General features: G+C 61.3%; 2 protein-coding genes across 3 annotated transcripts in view; one reads left to right on the top strand and one right to left on the bottom strand.

Moving 5' to 3' along the window:
- Window positions 1-1,823: 1,823 nt before the first annotated feature.
- Window positions 1,824-7,730, top strand: BARHL1 (BarH like homeobox 1). Of its 2 annotated transcripts, none has more exons than XM_004593467.2 (3): window positions 1,824-2,623; window positions 6,050-6,272; window positions 7,420-7,730. In XM_004593467.2, the coding sequence occupies exons 1-3, from the start codon at window positions 2,158-2,160 to the stop codon at window positions 7,712-7,714; spliced, it is 984 nt and encodes a 327-aa protein (XP_004593524.1). In that variant the 5' UTR covers window positions 1,824-2,157; the 3' UTR covers window positions 7,715-7,730. The 2 variants fall into 2 exon arrangements, with proteins under 2 accessions (XP_004593524.1, XP_036352574.1); XM_036496681.2 differs by lacking the exon at window positions 1,824-2,623 and adding an exon at window positions 5,073-5,102 and having other exon boundaries at window positions 6,043-6,272.
- Window positions 7,731-11,551: 3,821 nt separating this feature from the next.
- DDX31 (DEAD-box helicase 31) overlaps window positions 11,552-17,867 on the bottom strand; it is a 64,291-nt gene continuing 57,975 nt past the window's right edge. Inside the window, exon 20 of the mRNA XM_058672220.1 lies at window positions 11,552-11,778. Within this exon, the coding sequence (XP_058528203.1) occupies window positions 11,601-11,778 (178 nt within the window). The 3' untranslated portion in view covers window positions 11,552-11,600. The remainder of the gene's footprint in view (window positions 11,779-17,867) is intronic.

Genomic DNA, 17,867 nt, shown 5'->3' with positions numbered 1-17,867 from the left:
TCCCCGGGGAGACGCCCGCGCTCGCCCCCAGCCCGGCCGGCGGTGAGGCCGCCTCCAATCTGCCGGCGGGCGCAGGAGGCGAGCGCGGGGAGCCGGGCGTGAGGCCACGGCTGACCTCGCCCGAGGGAGGACCAAGTTTCCGTTCGGAGTAACCTCGCGGGGCTGTCCCGAGCCTCGGCTTTGAGGGAACGCGGGGCGCCTCGCACAGCGGCTGCGGTCTCGGACGCTGCGCCCCAGGTGGGGCCGGGTTCGTTTTCCGGGATCCCCGGCCGGGGAGGCTGCGCGCGGGGGCCGGGCTGGGAAGGCCTGGGCTCGCGGCCTGTTGCCGGCGCTGGGCGGGCGCCTTGGGCCACGGGCGCACGGGCTGCGCTCCCTCGGCCGGCCGAGGTCTGCACTCCGGGGCGGGTGCGGAGAGGAACCAGGCGTTGGGCGCGCTTCAGATCTGCCTGGCCTCCGGAGGCCGACCACAGAAGTGTGGGGAGCGCCAGGGCTTGCATCTTTCGCACCGCTGAAGCCAGTGCCCCCCCCCCCCCCCGCCCCGCGCTGCTGGCGAAGCGTTCCCCCGGCGCGCGGCCTCCCCGCACGGATTCGGAAGCCTTTCTTCGCAGAAGTCTACACTCGCGCTTGCAAGCTCCGGTGCGTTCCGGTCCCCAGGCGCAAACGTCAACGCGGTAGCCGTGGAGGCCCCTATAGGGGGCGGGGGCCACGGCTCCCTTCGTCCCTTGAGCTGCCTGTTCGGGACTGCAAGGGCCTCTCCAGGTCTCCCGACGTCCGGGGGCGCGATCTTCCCGAGGTCGGTACGTTCCCTGTGCCGGCCCCGTCCCGGGGCACCCACTTGGCCTTCCCACTTCCCCTGGGGCCTCAGCGCCTGTAGAGAACTGCAAATCGCCCCACTCAGAAAACAGCTAGAACCCAGCGGGTTCCGGGGGAGAGATGCCCCGAAAACAACTTCATGAAATTCCTTCCCCACTCAGGGAGAGGGGTTCACTGTACACTCGTCTTTCTCCACCGCACGGAGCCCCTTTCTGTGGCCGGAAGAAGGAAAACAAAAACCAGAAGTGGGGCACAGGAAGAGGGTCTAGGGCGGACCGCCGAGGAGCCAAGTAGTTGCACAACTGTGGGCCTGGGCTGGGCGCCCCTGCAAACCTTGGCCAGGGGATGGCCCCCATCTAGGCCCGCATCGCCCACCTGCGGGAAGCCGAGTTGCGTGGAAGCCGCCGGCCAACAGGGGGGTCTGCGCCGGCATTAATTCAGTGTCTGTTTGAATCACACGGAAGGGGACTCGGCCGGCGGCTGGCGGAGTCGTGACATCACCCCCAAAATCGGACGGAGCCAATCAGCGGCACCACTCCGGGGACACGTGGGCGAGCCCCCTTTAAAACACACGCACACACACGCACACGCACACACACACACAACAGAAAAAAAAAGACAACAACAAAAAAAATACCCACCCAGCCCCAAAGTAAAAGTGACACAAGTTCATTTTTTTTTTTAGAGGCCGGGGCGGCGAAGGTGCGTGGCGAGCTCTGTCCGCGGTGCTGACGGCCCCGGCGCGGCGCCCAGAGCCCGGCAGGTGCGGCCGGCATGCGCCTCGGGCCGCCGCTGCTCTCCGCGGTGCTGACTCCGGCAGGTGCGCTCCGCTCCGCCGGCCCCGAACCCACGGCTGGGGCCCGCGGCTCTCCTCGGCGCTGACCCCGACACCGACACACTCGGCCACTGCTTGGCCTGGAAAAAAAGCGGTGCGGTTTAGATTCCACCCCCCCCCCAAAAAATAGCCATTCTTTATTTAGATTCCAGCATTCTCGCGTTTTCTCTGTGCCAAAGGGGCCCTCGGGCGTCCTTCTCCCCCTTCGCTCTCCCTAACTTGACGCACCCGCCCTCCCCTTCCTCCCTGACACTCCCACCACCCCCCCTCGACTCAGCGGCTCGGCGCGGTGCTGCAGAAGATGCGCTGAGCCCTTCTGGATCTAATGCGCAGAGGAGGCTGGCCCAGCGCTCCCGGGCTCCCCCAAGGCTGAACTTAGTCCAAGGTGCCCGCAGGCTCCCTGCCCGCCTTCCTCATGCCAGCCCGCAGCTAGGGGCAGGGGCAGCGGCGGTGGCTGGGGCCGGGGGTGGGTGGGGAGCTGCGGGGACTGGTCGGGTCGCGCCTTGGCTATGGAAGGCTCCAATGGCTTTGGGATCGACTCCATCCTCTCCCACCGTGCGGGCAGCCCCGCCCTTCCCAAGGGGGACCCCTTGCTCGGGGACTGCGGGTCGCCCCTGGAGCTGAGTCCGCGCTCCGAGAGCAGCAGCGACTGCTCCTCGCCAGCCTCGCCTGGACGGGACTGTTTGGAGACCGGCGCCCCACGGCCTGGCGCAGCCCCGGGCCCCGGTTTGGACTCCCACCTGCAGCAGGGGCAGCTCTCGGCGCCGGCCCAGTCGCGCACCGTCACCTCCTCCTTTCTGATCCGGGACATTCTTGCCGATTGCAAGCCACTCGCGGCCTGCGCACCCTACTCCAGCAGCGGGCAGCCGGCAGCCCCCGAGCCTGGCGGACGCCTTGCAGCCAAGGCAGGGGAGGACTTCAGAGACAAGCTGGACAAGGGTGGCAGCAATGCGTCGTCCGACTCTGAATATAAAGGTAAGAGCAGCGGAGGTGGCAACTTGGCGGGAATGTGATCTTTGCAAAACTGGCGTTTTAAAAACTTGAGTGCGCGCGCACATGGGAACCTGCCTGTGCACCCACCTCCAGGCTCCCTCCAGGCCCAGGCTGAACAGTCGGTTTCATGGGAACCACGCAGCCAGTTCCGTGGCTGTATCCAGTGGACGGTGTGGGGGCTGGGAAGGGTCCGGCGTACTTGAGGACAGACTGTTCCCAAATGCACTAAGCAAACTTTCTAAACTCCAGCTGGTACTAACCCCATGCAGCAGGGCACCCGCTGGACCAGTGGCTCTAGGGCAAAAGACTTTGTGCAGGCACTGCTGGGGGACCGACAGCCACCGGGTGCAGTGGAAGCCCGTAAGGTGCTTTGGGAACCCTCACAATCCTTGCCCCTCTGACTCTGGCTTTCCAGGCTGGGAAGAGCAGATGGCGTGCTGTGGAACCAGCATAAAGAAAGACAGGCTGGGAAGTAGAGACAGCAGCCTGGAGGCTGGTGGGGAGCAGGCTCAGAGGGAAGGATCCATGCTCACCTGCAGGTTCTCATGGGTACGACTGAACCCACCACGGGCAGTGAACGCCAGGCTGGGTGGGAGACCCAGGGGTTCTTGCATCTACCAGCCCTGCTGTCACCGATGGCGGACTTGCTGCCTGCCCAGTTTCCGTTTATGTAGCGGACTGTCCAGTCTTCGTTCTAACTTAGCCAAAGAGCTAAGATCCGTAATAGGAGGAAAAAGAGAAGGAAAGGAAAGGAAGGGACAGGAAAGAGAGAGGAAAGGGTGGAGAAACGGAAAAAACCACAGAACATCTCCCAGGCACTACCTCAACATTAGCTGTGTGACACGGTCAGACCTACCAGGAGAGGAATACGCGGGGTGACGGTTACTGGGCCTGGTGGTGAAGAGCCCTGTGTCCCCATTTGACAGAAAAGGGAACCTGGCAGGCTTTTCCCTGCTGCCCTGGTGGCTTAAATAATTTCTGGGACCCCCTTTTCATAAGACAAAATGCCCCTCCAAAAGCAGCTTCTTTATTGTCTGGGGGCCCTGCACCTGCTAACCCCCGTTGGCCCTAAGTTTTCACACAGAAATTTGCAGGAAGGCTCCTGTAGCCCTCCTCCCAGCCAAGAATTCGCTAGCAGCTAGCTCTGCCTTCCGAGCCCTGTGAGGCCGCCGGCTCGCAGACCGTTCCTCTCAGCCTCCCGTGCGACCTGCCGAGGCTCCTTCAGCCAGGCTGGGCCCTGCCAGGCTTGGAAAACACCCAGATTATGAGGTTCCCCCCCCCCCACACCCCCAGGAGGAGATTGAGAGGGCAGTGAGTCCAGCAACCCTTGCTCCTCCTCCGTGGCCTAATCCAAGAGGCCAAATTTGTTCTAGAGACAGGCAGGTTGTGGGGGTGGGGAGGCAACATCAACAGAGAAGATGAACATCATGTTTCCTTATTTCCAATTTGCAGCCATGACAAGATCACTCGGCTCTGGTTAGAGCCGGGGCAGGGACAGGCTTCTCCAGCCGTGGTGCTAACGGCTGGCACTGGCTGCATGGGCAGACGGGCGGGTGCACAAGAAAACACCGTTACAGCTTTTCCTCCAGTTTTGATATTAGAGGGGTAAGCTTACTGGAATACCCGCGTGCTTCAGTCCCGGTGGCAGTCTGATGAGAGACAAGGGTCTGGCAGCTGGAAACCTCCTCCCCTGCTCATGCCCCCATCACTGTCGCGTTGGTGTTCTAGAGTGATTCTAGTGTTCTAGTCTAGAGTGATTCTGAAATGTGGAGGTAACAGGAAGCCTGGGGGGGACAGGAAGCCTGGCCGGTGGCAAGGGGAGGGGCCCTGCCTTCCACGCTGAGTCACTTCTTCTAAGGAGGGTGAAGGGGAAATTGCAAGAAGCTGCGGTGAAGGGTGAAGGAAGGCTGTGGAAGGCCAGGGCCTGCAGGAACCAGAGCAGCCCCGTGGCTGGAGCTTTGGGTCAGCAGGGCTCCAGACCAGAGCCTCTGAAGCTGAGGCCCGACTGTCCCAAAGGCGGAAGCAGAGTTGGGCTCCAGGGTGTGGGAGAGAAAGCCGGGCAGCCCCAACCGGCTACACACCCCAGCCCTTAGCTCCTGCAAGCCAGGGGTTTTAAGTTTGGGTCCCTCTTTCCTCAAATCCACTTAGAGACTTCACCCCCGCCCCACCCCATCCCCTCTAGACTGTGGCTTGGCTCCAGTGACGGGGTACAGGACCACGCCTGGCTGGAGGACGCAGGAGATTCCTTTCCCTCCTGCAGCTCTCCGCTCCCAGATCCGGGGCTGGGGCCCGCTGCCCTCTCCGCAACAAAGCTGCCTTTCCGGTTGAAAAGTCTTGCTCCCCAGTGGTTCAATTAACCGGATTATTGTTTCCTACAGAGAGAAATCTACCTACATTCAGCTGCACCCTGTCACAGCAAATGCCAGGCATGATGAAACTCACCGTTAAAGAGAATAAAGAGAGATCAGGGCGGTGGTGGGGGCGCAGAAGCCTGCAGCCCAGGCTGTGTGCTTCGGAGAGATGGGGACCCCCTCCAGTCACAGATTCGCTTTGGGAGAAGGAGGGAGGGAGGTGCGTTTGTTCCATGGAGAGACCGAGGGTGCCGTTCTTGTGCAGTCAGCACCCACGAAATCGTCTAGACAAAAATAAACCTGCACTGGCTCTGGCCATCCTTGGACCCGGGAGGGTAGGGGCCCGGCTGTGGGCTATAGCCACACAGTGCCAGGGTGGGCAAAATGACCTCAAGGAAACTCAGCCAGCAGGCAGCGGGCGTGCCTAACGCAAGGCGCCTTGAGCCGGCTTGCCTTCTCCAAGGGCCCAGCGCCCGGTTCTGACAGTTCGAAGGCAGCACTACCGCTGCAGGTCCCTGTCCACAGCGGGGCCCGCGGGACGTGGGCACAGGACTTTCCTCTGCAGGACTGCCGCGCAGGAGCCGGTTTTTATCTCTCCACGCGGGTTTTTCCAACCTGACACAGGTGCTCAGCGCATCCTCGTCCTCGGGGATACGGGTGGGTTGTGTGTGGTGGGGAGCTCCCTCCCATCTCCCCACGCGGCGGGTCCGGTCCGGTTGCACCGCAGGGGCGGCTCAGATGTCCCATCCCGGCGCACGGCGGGGGGGGGGGTGCGGAAAGTGGGTTGAGTTTTTTCGGGGTTCGGGTTCTTTCTCCCGGGAGCTCTCCGAGGCACAAGGCCTCGGGAGCTTCCTCCACCGCTCTGGGGTTCACGCCCTGCTCCTGGGGGAGCTGGGAGGCCGCCGCTGTGAGCGGTCGGCCGGCAGACGCACGGCGCTCGCTGCGCTTCGAGCGGCAGGGCCAGCGCGGCGGTCTGAGCCGCTTTTAGCCGATCGCCAGCACCGGGGTGGGAGGCTGCGGGCAGCAGCCGGGCCCTGACGCGCCGCTGTCTCCGCAGTGAAGGAGGAGGGCGACCGCGAGATCTCCAGCTCCCGGGACAGTCCCCCCGTGCGCCTGAAGAAGCCCCGAAAGGCGCGCACGGCCTTTACCGACCATCAGCTGGCACAGCTGGAGCGCAGCTTCGAGCGGCAGAAGTACCTGAGCGTGCAGGACCGCATGGAGCTCGCCGCCTCGCTCAACCTCACCGACACCCAGGTCAAGACCTGGTACCAGAACCGCAGGTAAGGCAGGGCTCTGGCGCGCCTGTCAATGCCCACAGGAAAGGTCCCTAGACTCCTTCCATTCTGTGTAAGTAAGCAAACTGGACCGAGCACATTCTCACTGTGAAGGCCCAAGGAGGAGTGTGGACTTAGGATACAGTGTCCAGTCATCTGGGACAGGTGAACTCCCACATGACCCAGCTGGGCTCCCGGGTCTCCCTGTGGAAGCCTCAGCTGTGGCGGGGTGTGGGTCTCCAGTGTTGCTAGAGAGAACCAGCCAGCAGCCATGGCCCTCAGGTGCTGGTGGTCACAGTTGCATCCCAGTGGCCACCGTGGGTCTGTGAGCTTTCGCTGAGTTCCTTGACCCTGAAACTAGAGGAGGGCACCCGGAAAGCAGTGCTTTCTGGGCCCTGACTCCTGGTGTCCCACCGAAAGGCAGATCAGGCACAGGTGCAGCAGCCACACAAGTAAAGCCCACGTTGGGCCACCCTCACGCTGGCCGATGGCTGCAGCGCTCAGCTTAGACGACTGGCGGTTCTGTTAAAGGAGCTGGGAACACTGGCAAGCCCCATGAATAATAAATACCGATTACTGCCCCGGGCATCAATAATTAAGGCCCGTTACAGTAATTACACAATTATGATGATGATGAATCATTCCGGAGAAGCACGGGGCTGGGGGTGACTGTCTGGGACCCAGGCTGGCCAGCGTCAGCTTCACCAGCAGGTGAGCCCGATGGTCCAGGTCGGCCTTCTCTGGCCTTGGCCATGGGAGTCTCGGGGCTGGGAATGGGGGTGTGTGCACAACAGCGGCCTCTGCTCACGTTTGGAGCCTTGGCCCCGGGGGATCCTACCGGGGGATCGGGCCTCGCCCGCCACCGTCCAGGGTGGTCTTGCTTCCTGAGGAGTCCCAGCGGGACGGAGGTGCTGAGGGCCCCCGCCGCAGCGGGATCCAGGACCGGGCTTCCTCTAGACCCCGGGCTCACCGCTGCTTGTTTGAGGTGATGGCAAAAGGGTGGCTTGTCAGTTTGTTTTTCTGCAGAATGGGGCCAGGAACCACGGCAGGCCGGGCGTGGGCCGTGGGCTTGTGGGAGCGCCGTCCCTGGCGTGGGCTCCTGCGGCGGGTCCCCGGCCCTCACCTCGCCGTGCGCGTCTCTTTTGGTCCCCAGGACTAAGTGGAAGCGACAGACAGCCGTCGGCCTGGAGCTGCTGGCAGAAGCGGGCAATTACTCTGCGCTCCAGCGGATGTTCCCGTCGCCTTATTTCTACCCGCAGAGTCTGGTTTCCAACCTGGACCCGGGAGCCGCGCTCTACCTGTACCGCGGCCCCAGCGCTCCGCCGCCCGCGCTCCAGAGGCCCCTCGTGCCCCGCATCCTCATCCACGGACTCCAGGGCGCCAGTGAGCCGCCCCCGCCGCTGCCCCCGTTGGCCGGCGTCCTCCCGCGCGCCGCGCAGCCTCGGTGAGGCGCCCGCCCGCCCCGCGCCCAGGTCAACGTCCCTTGGGCTGGGGGTCGCCGGCCTTCTCAGGCGCCTCCCATCTTGTGCCCCTCGAGGGTCACAGGCCAGGTCCGCCGAAGCCTGGCCCCTGGGCTGCGTCCCCTTAGCCCTCCAGGCGCGGCCCGCGGTCTCTGTGGGTTTCCTATCCCCTCCAGAAGCCCCTTTCTTTTCTCTCAGGAGCGGGCGAGGTTGACCTCCAGCTCCGTCCCCTCCCACAGCCCCCGACTTCCAAGCTCTAGATGGAGACCCCGGGGGAAGCGGGGTGCGGGAACCCGGCGCCTGTGGCTCCTGCTTGGAGCGCCTGCACTGTACATACCGTGTGCAAAGTGTATATGAAGTTATTTATTCGTGACCCACGAGCCCGTGGCTGTGTCCGTGAACTGTGAGTCTGTGCCCCTGTCCCCCCTGCCGGGAGGGGCGGCCGAGGACCGAGGGGGTCTCGCCCTCCCGCCCCGCCCGGGCCCCTCCTCCGCCCGACCCCCCCAACAGCTGAGCCTCCCCGGTTCGGCTCTCTTCTCTTTTTTAAATGTCGAAATAAACTTCTTACAAACGACCAGGCGCCCGTGCGCGCTGCCGTGGGGTCTGCGTCAGGCCCCTCCCCACGGCCCGGGACTCGGTCTCCTTCCCTGTTGGGACCGCGTAAGGGTGCGCCCCCAGACCGGACGGGTTGCTTGGGGGGGCCCTTTCCCGGGCCTCAGCTTTCCCATCTCTACAATGAGGCAAGCGCGTGGCTCCTCCCCTCTCGGCTCCATACGGTTCTTCGTGGCTTGCAGAGGGTCCCGTGGGCCGCTGGTGGAGAGGCGGGGGTCGGCCGGGCCGGACTGCAGTGCCCTGGCTGAGCCGACTCATCTGGCCGCGACAAGGGCGCCGGCAGCTGGTGACCGGCCAGCCGGGCTCAGCCGACAGCTGGGCTCCGAGGCGGCTCCCCCATCATCCCCACCCTCCTCCTCCCCAACTCGGGTAGCGGAGGCTCAGGACGGGCACCTGACACCCCCTGGGGTCACTTCGGTCCCGACTTCCACCTCCCCCACCCCCTCATCGGGGAGGGGTCCTGACAGGGAGTTTCGTCGCAGTCTCAACCCCGGCCCCAGGAGGTGGGGTCGAGGTCCCGAACCGGCCCGCAGTCTGACTACTCCAGGCCTCCAGTCCCCCGAGGGCTGGGTTGCCTCCTGGACTCTCCTCTTTGGGGAGGTGGGAGCAGGCGCTCTCCTCACACAAGACACCTACAGTTGACCCCAACACAGGAGATGCCGGAGGCTGGGAAGTGCAAGTTTTCGGGGCAGGACTGCCTGGAAAGGGGGGGCTGTGGGAGACCCTGACCCAGGGGAGAGCCCAGCTCCATGGCCAGGCCCGCTACTGTTGCCTCCCCCCCCTTGTGGTCCCCAGACACCCTCACCCCAGCAGCCTTCTTTCCCCGATGGCCAGGACAGCAAGGGTATTATTCTAATTTTTTGCAAAATGCACAGCAGCTAATTAAGTCAAGGAGCCGCTCGGCTTTGGAGTTTTTTTTGCATGTGAAAGGGGCTGCTAAATCCGCAGCCCTGGTGGTGGTGGGGCGGGCCCGGGGATTGTCCCCAACTCAGGGTTAATGAAGTGGGAAAGGAGTCTCTCATAGCCTCCTACAAACAAAACCCCCTAAGCAACAAACCCTGCCCAAATCCTACACGGATTGACTTAAACCCAGGGGATAAGTGCTTTAAATTAATCTCATTGAATAAGAATGAGACCAAACAAAACTCCTTAAAATCATATTAAAAATCTATCAAAGCACAACTCGCACTGGTGTGCTTCTCATTCGGTGCCAGGGCGGGCGGCGGGCGGCGGCACCCACCCTCACATTTACACAGCGCCAGGGTAAACTGCCGGTCCAGTCCCAACTATGTAATGTCCTTGTATGGCGGAGGCCATTTAATATCTTACATTAATGAAGAACAAGGCTTCGTGACAAGTTGATAATTACAATATTTTAAAATTTCCCGCAACCTCCCGGCTGTAATAACTCTACAACTTGTGCAACGAGGTGGGCGTCTGCCTTCCCCCACTCAGTTAAACTGGTTTCTCTGCTCCCGATCCTGGGGCTGGTGGAGTGCTCCTTTAAGGGCAGTGGGAGGAAGACCCAGGCCCAACAAGAGGAAAGGCAGAGAGGCGTGGAGGTATCCAGGTCTGAGACGGGTCCAGCTGTGCCCACTAGTCTTGGCGTGGAGGCTGAGCTGATCTGAGAGGTGCCCACTGCCCAGACGGGCCATGCCCTGGGTTTTTCCAGAGGGCAGCAGGAGGTGGCCAGGAGGAACGGGGGAGCGCGGGGGGGGGGGGGGGGGAGGACAGCTAGCGCGGCCTTCCCTTTCTGCCTCCGGGACAAGGTCCAGTCGGGGTAGGCTTGTCTTCCGCATGTTCATTCACTCCATGTTCTGCTCCACATTTGGGCTCATCAGGAAAGGGGGGAGGGCACCCCAACCCCACTGGGCCTCATGGACAAGGCCCCTGCTGAGCTCCGGTTGGCTCCTAGCTGGGCCACGCACACACAGGGACACCGGGGATCTCAGCAAAGCCCTCGGTCAGGTGGCTGGAGAAGAATGGTCTGGCGGCCACGTCCCACTCACGCATCTAGACTCCGACTGCAAAGCAAGAACCCAGCTGATGGTAACAGAGAAATGGGTGAGTGTGGGAAGAGGTGGTACGGTTGAAAATACACACAAAATTAGAGTGTGTGCGGTGGTGGAATTAGGCCCCAGCTTTGCCTAATTGATGTCTGAAACGAATAATCTGTCAAGAGCCATACTGAGAGAGAGATTTTAAGGTTATTTAAATTTGGATCATATTAACCCTTTGTCTGCTAAATCCACATTTTGCCGCTGATTTTCAGAGGAGGGTATCTACTGAGAGGCTGTGGGGGCAGGGCTGCAGGTGGGCCAGGCTCCAGCCCCTTCCCGCCAGGATCACCTCCAATCACTGGCACTGGTCCTTCTCTCGTCCAAACTGAGAAAGGGGGCTCAGAGCCTGTCTAGCCCTGACGGCAGCGGAAGCTGCTGCAGCCTCCCACCTGGGCCAGAGTCCACGCGGACTGGGGGGTCACCTGAGGACCCCTGAGATCAGACTCCAGGCTGCTGCTTTTCTTGCATCTCGGCAAGGGCCTGGGGTTTACATTTATTGGAAATCAATGCACTCCAGGGGTCTTTCAAACCTCCCAGAAAACACAATGGTGGGGGAGGGACAGCTGGGGTCTGGGGTCACCACACAAAGACCCCAGACCTTTCCTAAGACAAGATGGGGTTGGATGGGCGAGAGAAGCGTGGAAACGGGTGCTTTCTGACTTCAAAGGCAGCGGTCAATCAGAGGTTCCTGTGGACAGGGTGAGGGACACACATGTCAGGGCAGCCCGCGTGCGGGGGGTCAGCCACCGTCACCAACGTCGCGTCGGGTGCCTGCCCCTAAGCCCTCGGTGGGCCTTCTGGGGCACAGCATTGCTCAAGGATTACTTGATTTTTTCCCCTCTTTTTGAGCAGATTCAGCTCTGGTTTTTAAGATTTTTAATGCCCTCCTCACAGCCACAAACACTCTAACAGCTCTCTAGTAGAGCTGTGAGGGCCTCAGGCTACTGCCGCAGGGCAGGGCAGGGCCAGGGCCGCCCGCTGCAGTCCATGCCACCTGCAGCCAGGCAGCAGCCGCGTGAAGAGCAGCGGGTGCCCCGGGCTGACCCCCTGCCCCACCTATTCCCATCGGGCCCCCTCCCATCGGGGACCCAGGCTTGGCAGAAAGGCCTCTCTGACGGGAGCCGGGCAGGGTCCGGGGCCCCTTGCGAGACTGAGGCCCGAACAGAACCTGGGACACTTGGGGGCTGCCCTCAGCAGGCCCTTCACGGAGAGCGCTTCCGCCGGTTCCCACGGCGGAGGCTGCGGGGCGGCTGCGGGCCGCCCTGTTTGTTCTGGGTCGTTGTGCCCTTGGCACCAGCCTCCATCCCACTGGAGTACTCGGAGCGCAGCAGCTCAGCCAGCCGGCGACGTCTGCTCTGGGTCGGCTTCCCGAGGGTGGGCCTGCACAACAGTGACAGCAGAGGAAAAGAAACTTTATTATTCTTTTCTCTCATTTGGAAGGAGGCTGAGTGGCAGCTGGTTCCGAGACCGTGCGGCTGGCATTTTTGTATTAACTGAGGTACAATCCCTTCAGTGGGGCCTGTTTAGGTATTCTGTGCACCAGAAGATTAGATACAGCACTGACAGATTTTCATAATGGTGGCAAAATATCATGGCATTTTTAAAAGTAAGGCTTTGTTCTGTGCTGTGTTCTCGGGAAAGTCTGCACACCCTCCCCCGCGACGGCAATCCAGGTGCGGCCGAGTCGCCCTCCTCCCAGGGCAGCAGCTCCCCAGCCACGCCACGGCGACCAGCCCCACTCGGGTCCAGTGTCCACAGATCCAGAACTTGAGACCCATTGCCAGGGTGTGGGCGGCTGGTGTCTGGGCCGCCCCAGGCTCGCAGCTCCCACATAGTGGGGCACTAGAGGGAAGTCTCCCCTTGCCCTGATCTCCACAGAACCCAGGGCTGCAGCTCCTCCTCGGTGCCGCCTCCAAGCGAGCGTGCTCTAAGGCAGCAGGCTCCCATTTGATCACACATCAGAGGCGGCGATTTGTAGTTCAATCACGAATGATTATTAAAACTGAAGAGTAAAATGTGTCTTCAGATGAGACTTCAACCAAAACGACGACAAAACAATTACTGATGAAGCCACACTGCCGTGTCGGGCGATCCCTCCGACCCCCGGGAAAGGGTGTTGTCTGAGGACTGCAGGAGCCTGCCTCGCTGTGCCCATCAGGGTGGCAGAAGCCGGGCCGCTGCTGTGCCTACAGAGCCGCACCCGACCTGGGCTGAGACTACTGTCTGTCCTCCCTGCCTGGGTGCTGCTGCCCATGCTAACGTTTGGAAGATGTGGAAGTCAAGCAGTGTGGGGGAGGCACAGGCGAGGTCAGGCGTCAGGAGGCGGAGCATGAGTGGTGCAGCAAGGCCAGAAATTCACCTACACATTTTTTGGGGTGGTCCGTGTGAGCTGCCCCAGTGTCTCACCCCCGGCCACTCCTGGAGGTAGAGATGGTTATGACCGTGGTATTACAGAGGCTGCAGGAGGCATGTCGCTGGCAGAAGCCGACAGAAACCCAGGCCGCGGGTCCAGGAGCAGAGAACCACACCGAGCAGGATGGCAGGAAGGCCTGAGTGGCCAAGGGAGGGGGAGGAGGAACCATGGGCTGTTGGGGAGCCCTCCCTGGCCACGTGGGGCAGCTTGTGCGTGGCTGTGCAGGAGGAAGAAGGAGGGAACTGGGCTCAGAAGTGTCTGCCACTTACTGGCTGGGCAGGGCTGTCCTCGGGGGCCTCACTGGACAGGTGGCCATGATGCTGAGAGAGTTCCTCGAGTCCCGTGAGGGTTAAACAGGACACACACTGTGCTAGCCCGGGCTCCCCGGGGTGTCCCCCTGGAGGCCCACGCGTGTCAGAGGTGGCAGAGACGGGCCCGGCGGTGAGCAGCACACGCCCTGCTCCACTTGTCGCAGGAAAAGCTTATTTTTAGACAGGCTCGCTGACAGACTGACAGACGGAGCGAGGAGGTTCTGACAGGAAGGCGTACTTCTCCCCCCTGTGTTTGAAGCCGGCTACTCACAGGTGTATGATGCTAAGTGCAACAACATGAGTTTCAAAATATGCAAAGTATCAGTCAGAATATTCTTGCCAGCACAAGCTCCTGCTTCCAGGTCTGCTGCAGCCGCTGCTCAAGCAAAATATACGCCGAAGCTCTCACGAGGGCACGGCTCCCGGGCACGGGCATGCATGCACACATGTGTGACACTGGCCGTCCGCTGCCCATGGCTGAGCAGGGGCCCAACAGCCCATAGAATGTACATCACCTCCATGGTACATTCTGGCTCTGTCCCTTTCCTGACTAATCCAGGCAGCCCGAGGCAGAGGAAGGCACACCCTGGCAGTGTGCAGAACCACAACAGGTATGCTGAGGGAGGACCCTGGAGCCACAGGACAGGGGAGCAGGTAGGGACCACAGCTTCCAGAACCTTCCCCCACGGGTGGGAGAACCTTGCGGCCATCCCACAGGAGTCCTGTCTCCTTCTGTTCTAGGCCTCAGGCTAAAGGGGCAGAGCAGAGGTGGGAAGAGGACCCTCTATGCCCGGGGCCTGTGCTGGGCGTGCGTGTCCTCTGCCAGCTGCAGTTCTCTCAGGAACTTGCCAACTTTCTTGCCCTCCCGCCCAAATACCCGAGCCCCTATCAGACAGGCTTTCTGTGCAGCCACTGCAGTAATCCTGCAGTTACCAAGCAACAGATCAGTTTATCTAACCACAGAGAACTCTGGCTGGCCGTGCAGGCTGCAGAGCCCCGCCCCCACCCCGCACCAGGCTGGGTTACTCAGCAGGATGGACAGGTGCCACAGGTGCCAGTCAGGTGAAATCACAGCCTACCTGGGCCATGAGCACACCTGCTGGCATGACTGCTGGAGCAGGCCCCCCGGGAAGGCCTCTGTCGGTGACGCATTTCCTTGCAGGGTGGGGTCTGTCATCTCAGTGCTCCTGGACTGCTCAGGCTGTGTCTACTGCTCGGGGTCATGCTTAGAAAAGTCTCCATCCTAGCACTGAGGAATCGTCCGAGTGCGTTTTCCTCTAACCTGCCGTGCTGTCATCCTGTCAGGACTCAGTTTAGTCTATGCAGGCGTCACTGTTTTTGCCAGGAGTCTACCTGGTGATCCACCAACTCACGCAGTGTCAAGTCCTTCTCCCAGGACCTAAGCTGTAGCTTCTAATCCACTCTGGAGGCTGTGTGTACATGTGGGGGGACCCAGAGCAAAGTCACCTGTTCACGGGGCAGCCACCAATCACTTGGCTGTCGACAGCCTGGGTCATGGTGGGCAAAGCTGCTGCCTGTGGCTCCAGCGTCCCATGTGAGTCCCGGCTGCTCCATTTCAGAACTAGCTTCCTGCTTAACTGCGCCTGGGAAAGCAGTGAAGACGACCCGAGTCCTTGGGCCCTGCACCCACACGGGAGACTCAGTAGCTGACTTCGCAATGACAGGCTGAATATTTGAGAAAACAAACACATAAACAGATTGCAGCAAACCCTTCCGACTCACCACAGGAGTTTCACAACCCATTCTGAACCTTCCTGTGGTAGCACAGGCGCAGGGACACTGCATTCCAGGCATTTCCCTCACAGGCCTTCCCAATACCCCCGGTGACGGGCACTGCCAGCTGCCTGCCTTCCCCAAACAACTGCCAAGGTCCAAGAGGAGGCCAGGAGAGCCTTGCTGGGGACCCCAGGAAGTCTGTGAGCGAGCGTGGAGTGCAGCCTCAGTCTAAAGACATTTCCCAGGGGACACATGGCACTTGAGCCCTGGGTCGAGCAAGGGCCGGCATGGTGCTAGGGCCTGCTGCTGCCCGATGGGCCTGCTGCATCGATGGGAGATTTGCTAACTAGCTCACATCTAGAATGAGACAGGGGGCACTGGAGAGTACTGAGCCCAGCCGAGTGTGCTGTGACTGCAGGCGGCAGGCCCACTTCTGCCACTCCGTAGCCCAGAGCCTTGCGTAGGAGCGGTTCCTCCTGGCTTCCTGCCCCATGGTCCCCAGTGGCCCACACACCCCGGGAGCGGGGACAGCAGACTCGGGCCACACTGTTTCCTTCTCCGTGACAACTGCTGGGAAGATGGGGAGACGCAGGGCAGACGTGGAGGCAGGTGTCCCTGGAACCACAGGCTAGGACTCCACCCCTAATCCTGTCCTGTCCTGCTGGACATTGTCAGTGACCTGACAGACCAAGAATGCCGACTACACGCTACCCCAGCTCCTTGCTCGTGTGCCCAGCTAGGCAGTGGCCCACGGTCCACAGGCTTGTCTCCTGCCACCCAGGGCAGTGCCACCTGGAGCTCCTGGGGCTCTGGTCCAGTCCAGAGCCTCTGGTTGTGGGCATTTGGGACATCACCCAACAAAGGAAAGCTCTGACTGTCTCTCTGCTTTTCACATCAATCCACCCATCAATCTTAGGAAGTGCCACAGCTGAGGCCATACTCAGCTCTGCAGGAGCAGTGGGACCGACGGCGCCAGGCTCAGGCTGGGGTTGGACTGCAGGGTTCAGGGAAGGCTACGAGGACCCTGACTCACTGACCTGCGAGGGCTGGAGACACGTGACTTCTGAGCCACCTTGTGCTGGGTGAAGGGCTACACGGTCATCCTCTTACCCCAAGCTCACAGAGCAACCCCGCGGTACCCGGCTGTGTAGGTAAGCCGCTGCTCAGCGGAAGGGCTGGCACCAAAGGCGGAGCATCTGACTCCAACGCCCTGGCTGGGGGTGGGGGTGGGGAAGGGCAGAAAGCTGAACCTCAGCACTGCCTACAAGCCCTCCTTGGAGGCTGGCTGCACTGACAGAAGCCAGTTTCCCCCATGCACACAACCACAATCTCTCCTGCCTTAAAGTCCATTTCTTTGGTTATCTGCTCTTATCAAGAAATATCCTGGTTAGGAAGCCAGGCAGGCTCCAAGGTGCCCCGGCCCTGCACGTGGAGGCCCTTGGGCAGGTCTCAGGGAGGCCATGCCCACATAGGACTCACTGCAAATCAATGGCAGCCTTCCTGCCTCATGACATAGTGAAACCCTTATCCACAGTTTGGATGTTGCTCTAACATCAGGAGCAGGACGAAGATGACATGTAAAATACAGGTCAGCCAGCCACAAGGCCCTGGCATCACTAGGGGAAGAGGCTGTGGCGGGCTGGGGCCAGACTCCCCCCGTGCGCATACAGCTGGGTGACATGAGGGTGGTGCTGAGTTCTGACTCAGGAGACACTTCGGCACTGGGCACTGTGAACTCTGAGCAGGGACAAGTTCTCCTTGGGGGTAGGGACAACAAGGATGGTCCAGTGGGGAACAGGCATTCCGGCTGCACGCGGCCACCTCTGCGGTCAGCTGCGGTGTGAACGTCTGTACCACACTTTCAGGGGAGGCTGGCTGGGGGCCTGTCCTTCGCTCTCAGTGCTGACCATGGGGCTGGACACACACCCTGCGGTTCCTGCTGTGTGCAGGTGACCCAGGTGGGCAGAAGAGTGGGTCATGGAAAGCCCTCTAATCACCTCATTACTGGGTGGGGACAAGCAGGGTGCTGCATGGGGAGGCAGAGCTGCTAACTGCGTGGTATCAGATTAAAAAAAAAAAAAACAAAAACCACCGTGCTGGGAGCACAAGGCCAACTGTGAAAGCTGCGTGTGGCCAGCAGTAACGGCACAGAGTCTGCCAGCAGGGCTCGGGGCACCTGATGCCAGCAGGGCCCGGAGCAACTGATGCAGAGAAGGGAGAGGGAGGGGGGACCTCGCACTGCGGCATCCCCGAAGTGACTGCACGCAGCGAGCATGGTGGTAATGGCCAGTGGAGGGACCACCACCTCCCAGGGCCCCGTCCCAGGCTGGACAAGCTTATTTCTCTCAGTGTGTGTCCCAGACAAATCAGCAGGCGTGGGCTTCCAGGGCACCGGTGCCCATTCCCTGGACACACAGGCTGGGAACCTGTGCTGCTCACCAGGCCCTGCACGTCAGTGACGACTCCACATCCTCTTTAGGCCGTAGGCTCACCAGCCAGCTCCCCACAAATTGCTCCAAACACTCACTGCTTCCGGGTCCCAGAGTGCCGGGGTCCGTGGTATCCTTTGTTTGTTTTGACTTGAGCTTGTGGTATCCTAGGAAGGCATCTCCTTCAGGCCTTTAGGCTGGGGGCCTGCACCTGGCTGCCGGCAGACCCTGTCTCCCACACACAGCACACCTGTGTCCCCAGTTCCTGTGGTCAGGACCCAAGCTGGGGGCCTGCACCTGGCTGCCGGCAGACCCTGTCTCCCACACACAACACACCTGTGTCCCCAGTTCCTGTGGTCAGGACCCAGGCTGGGGGCTCTGACCCTGTCTGAAAGTCCTCTGGCATTGGGAGGGTGGGGTAGGTGCAGACAGCCCAGCACGTCCACTTCCTTCCTTAGGAGGGCAGCTCTCCACGCCTCCTACTGAGGCAGTCAAGGCCTGGGGAGCGGGGTGGGGGACATGACAGACACACGTACACAAACATGTGTACACACACACACAGTACATAAGCTGGGACAC

Source organism: Ochotona princeps, chromosome 14 (genome assembly GCF_030435755.1).
Source record: "Ochotona princeps isolate mOchPri1 chromosome 14, mOchPri1.hap1, whole genome shotgun sequence".
In the NCBI taxonomy this organism is placed as follows: domain Eukaryota; kingdom Metazoa; phylum Chordata; class Mammalia; order Lagomorpha; family Ochotonidae; genus Ochotona; species Ochotona princeps.
Note: the sequence above shows the minus strand (reverse complement) of the source record. Positions and strands in the feature narration are given on the sequence as shown.

Excerpts from the sequence above, each read along its gene's own strand:
- BARHL1 (XM_004593467.2), top strand. The coding sequence starts at position 2,158 with ATGGAAGGCTCCAATGGCTTTGGGATCGACTCCATCCTCTCCCACCGT. Across the intron at positions 2,624-6,049 it reads GTCCGACTCTGAATATAAAG|TGAAGGAGGAGGGCGACCGC; the intron begins GTAAGAGCAGCG and ends CTGTCTCCGCAG. Across the intron at positions 6,273-7,419 it reads ACCTGGTACCAGAACCGCAG|GACTAAGTGGAAGCGACAGA; the intron begins GTAAGGCAGGGC and ends TTTGGTCCCCAG.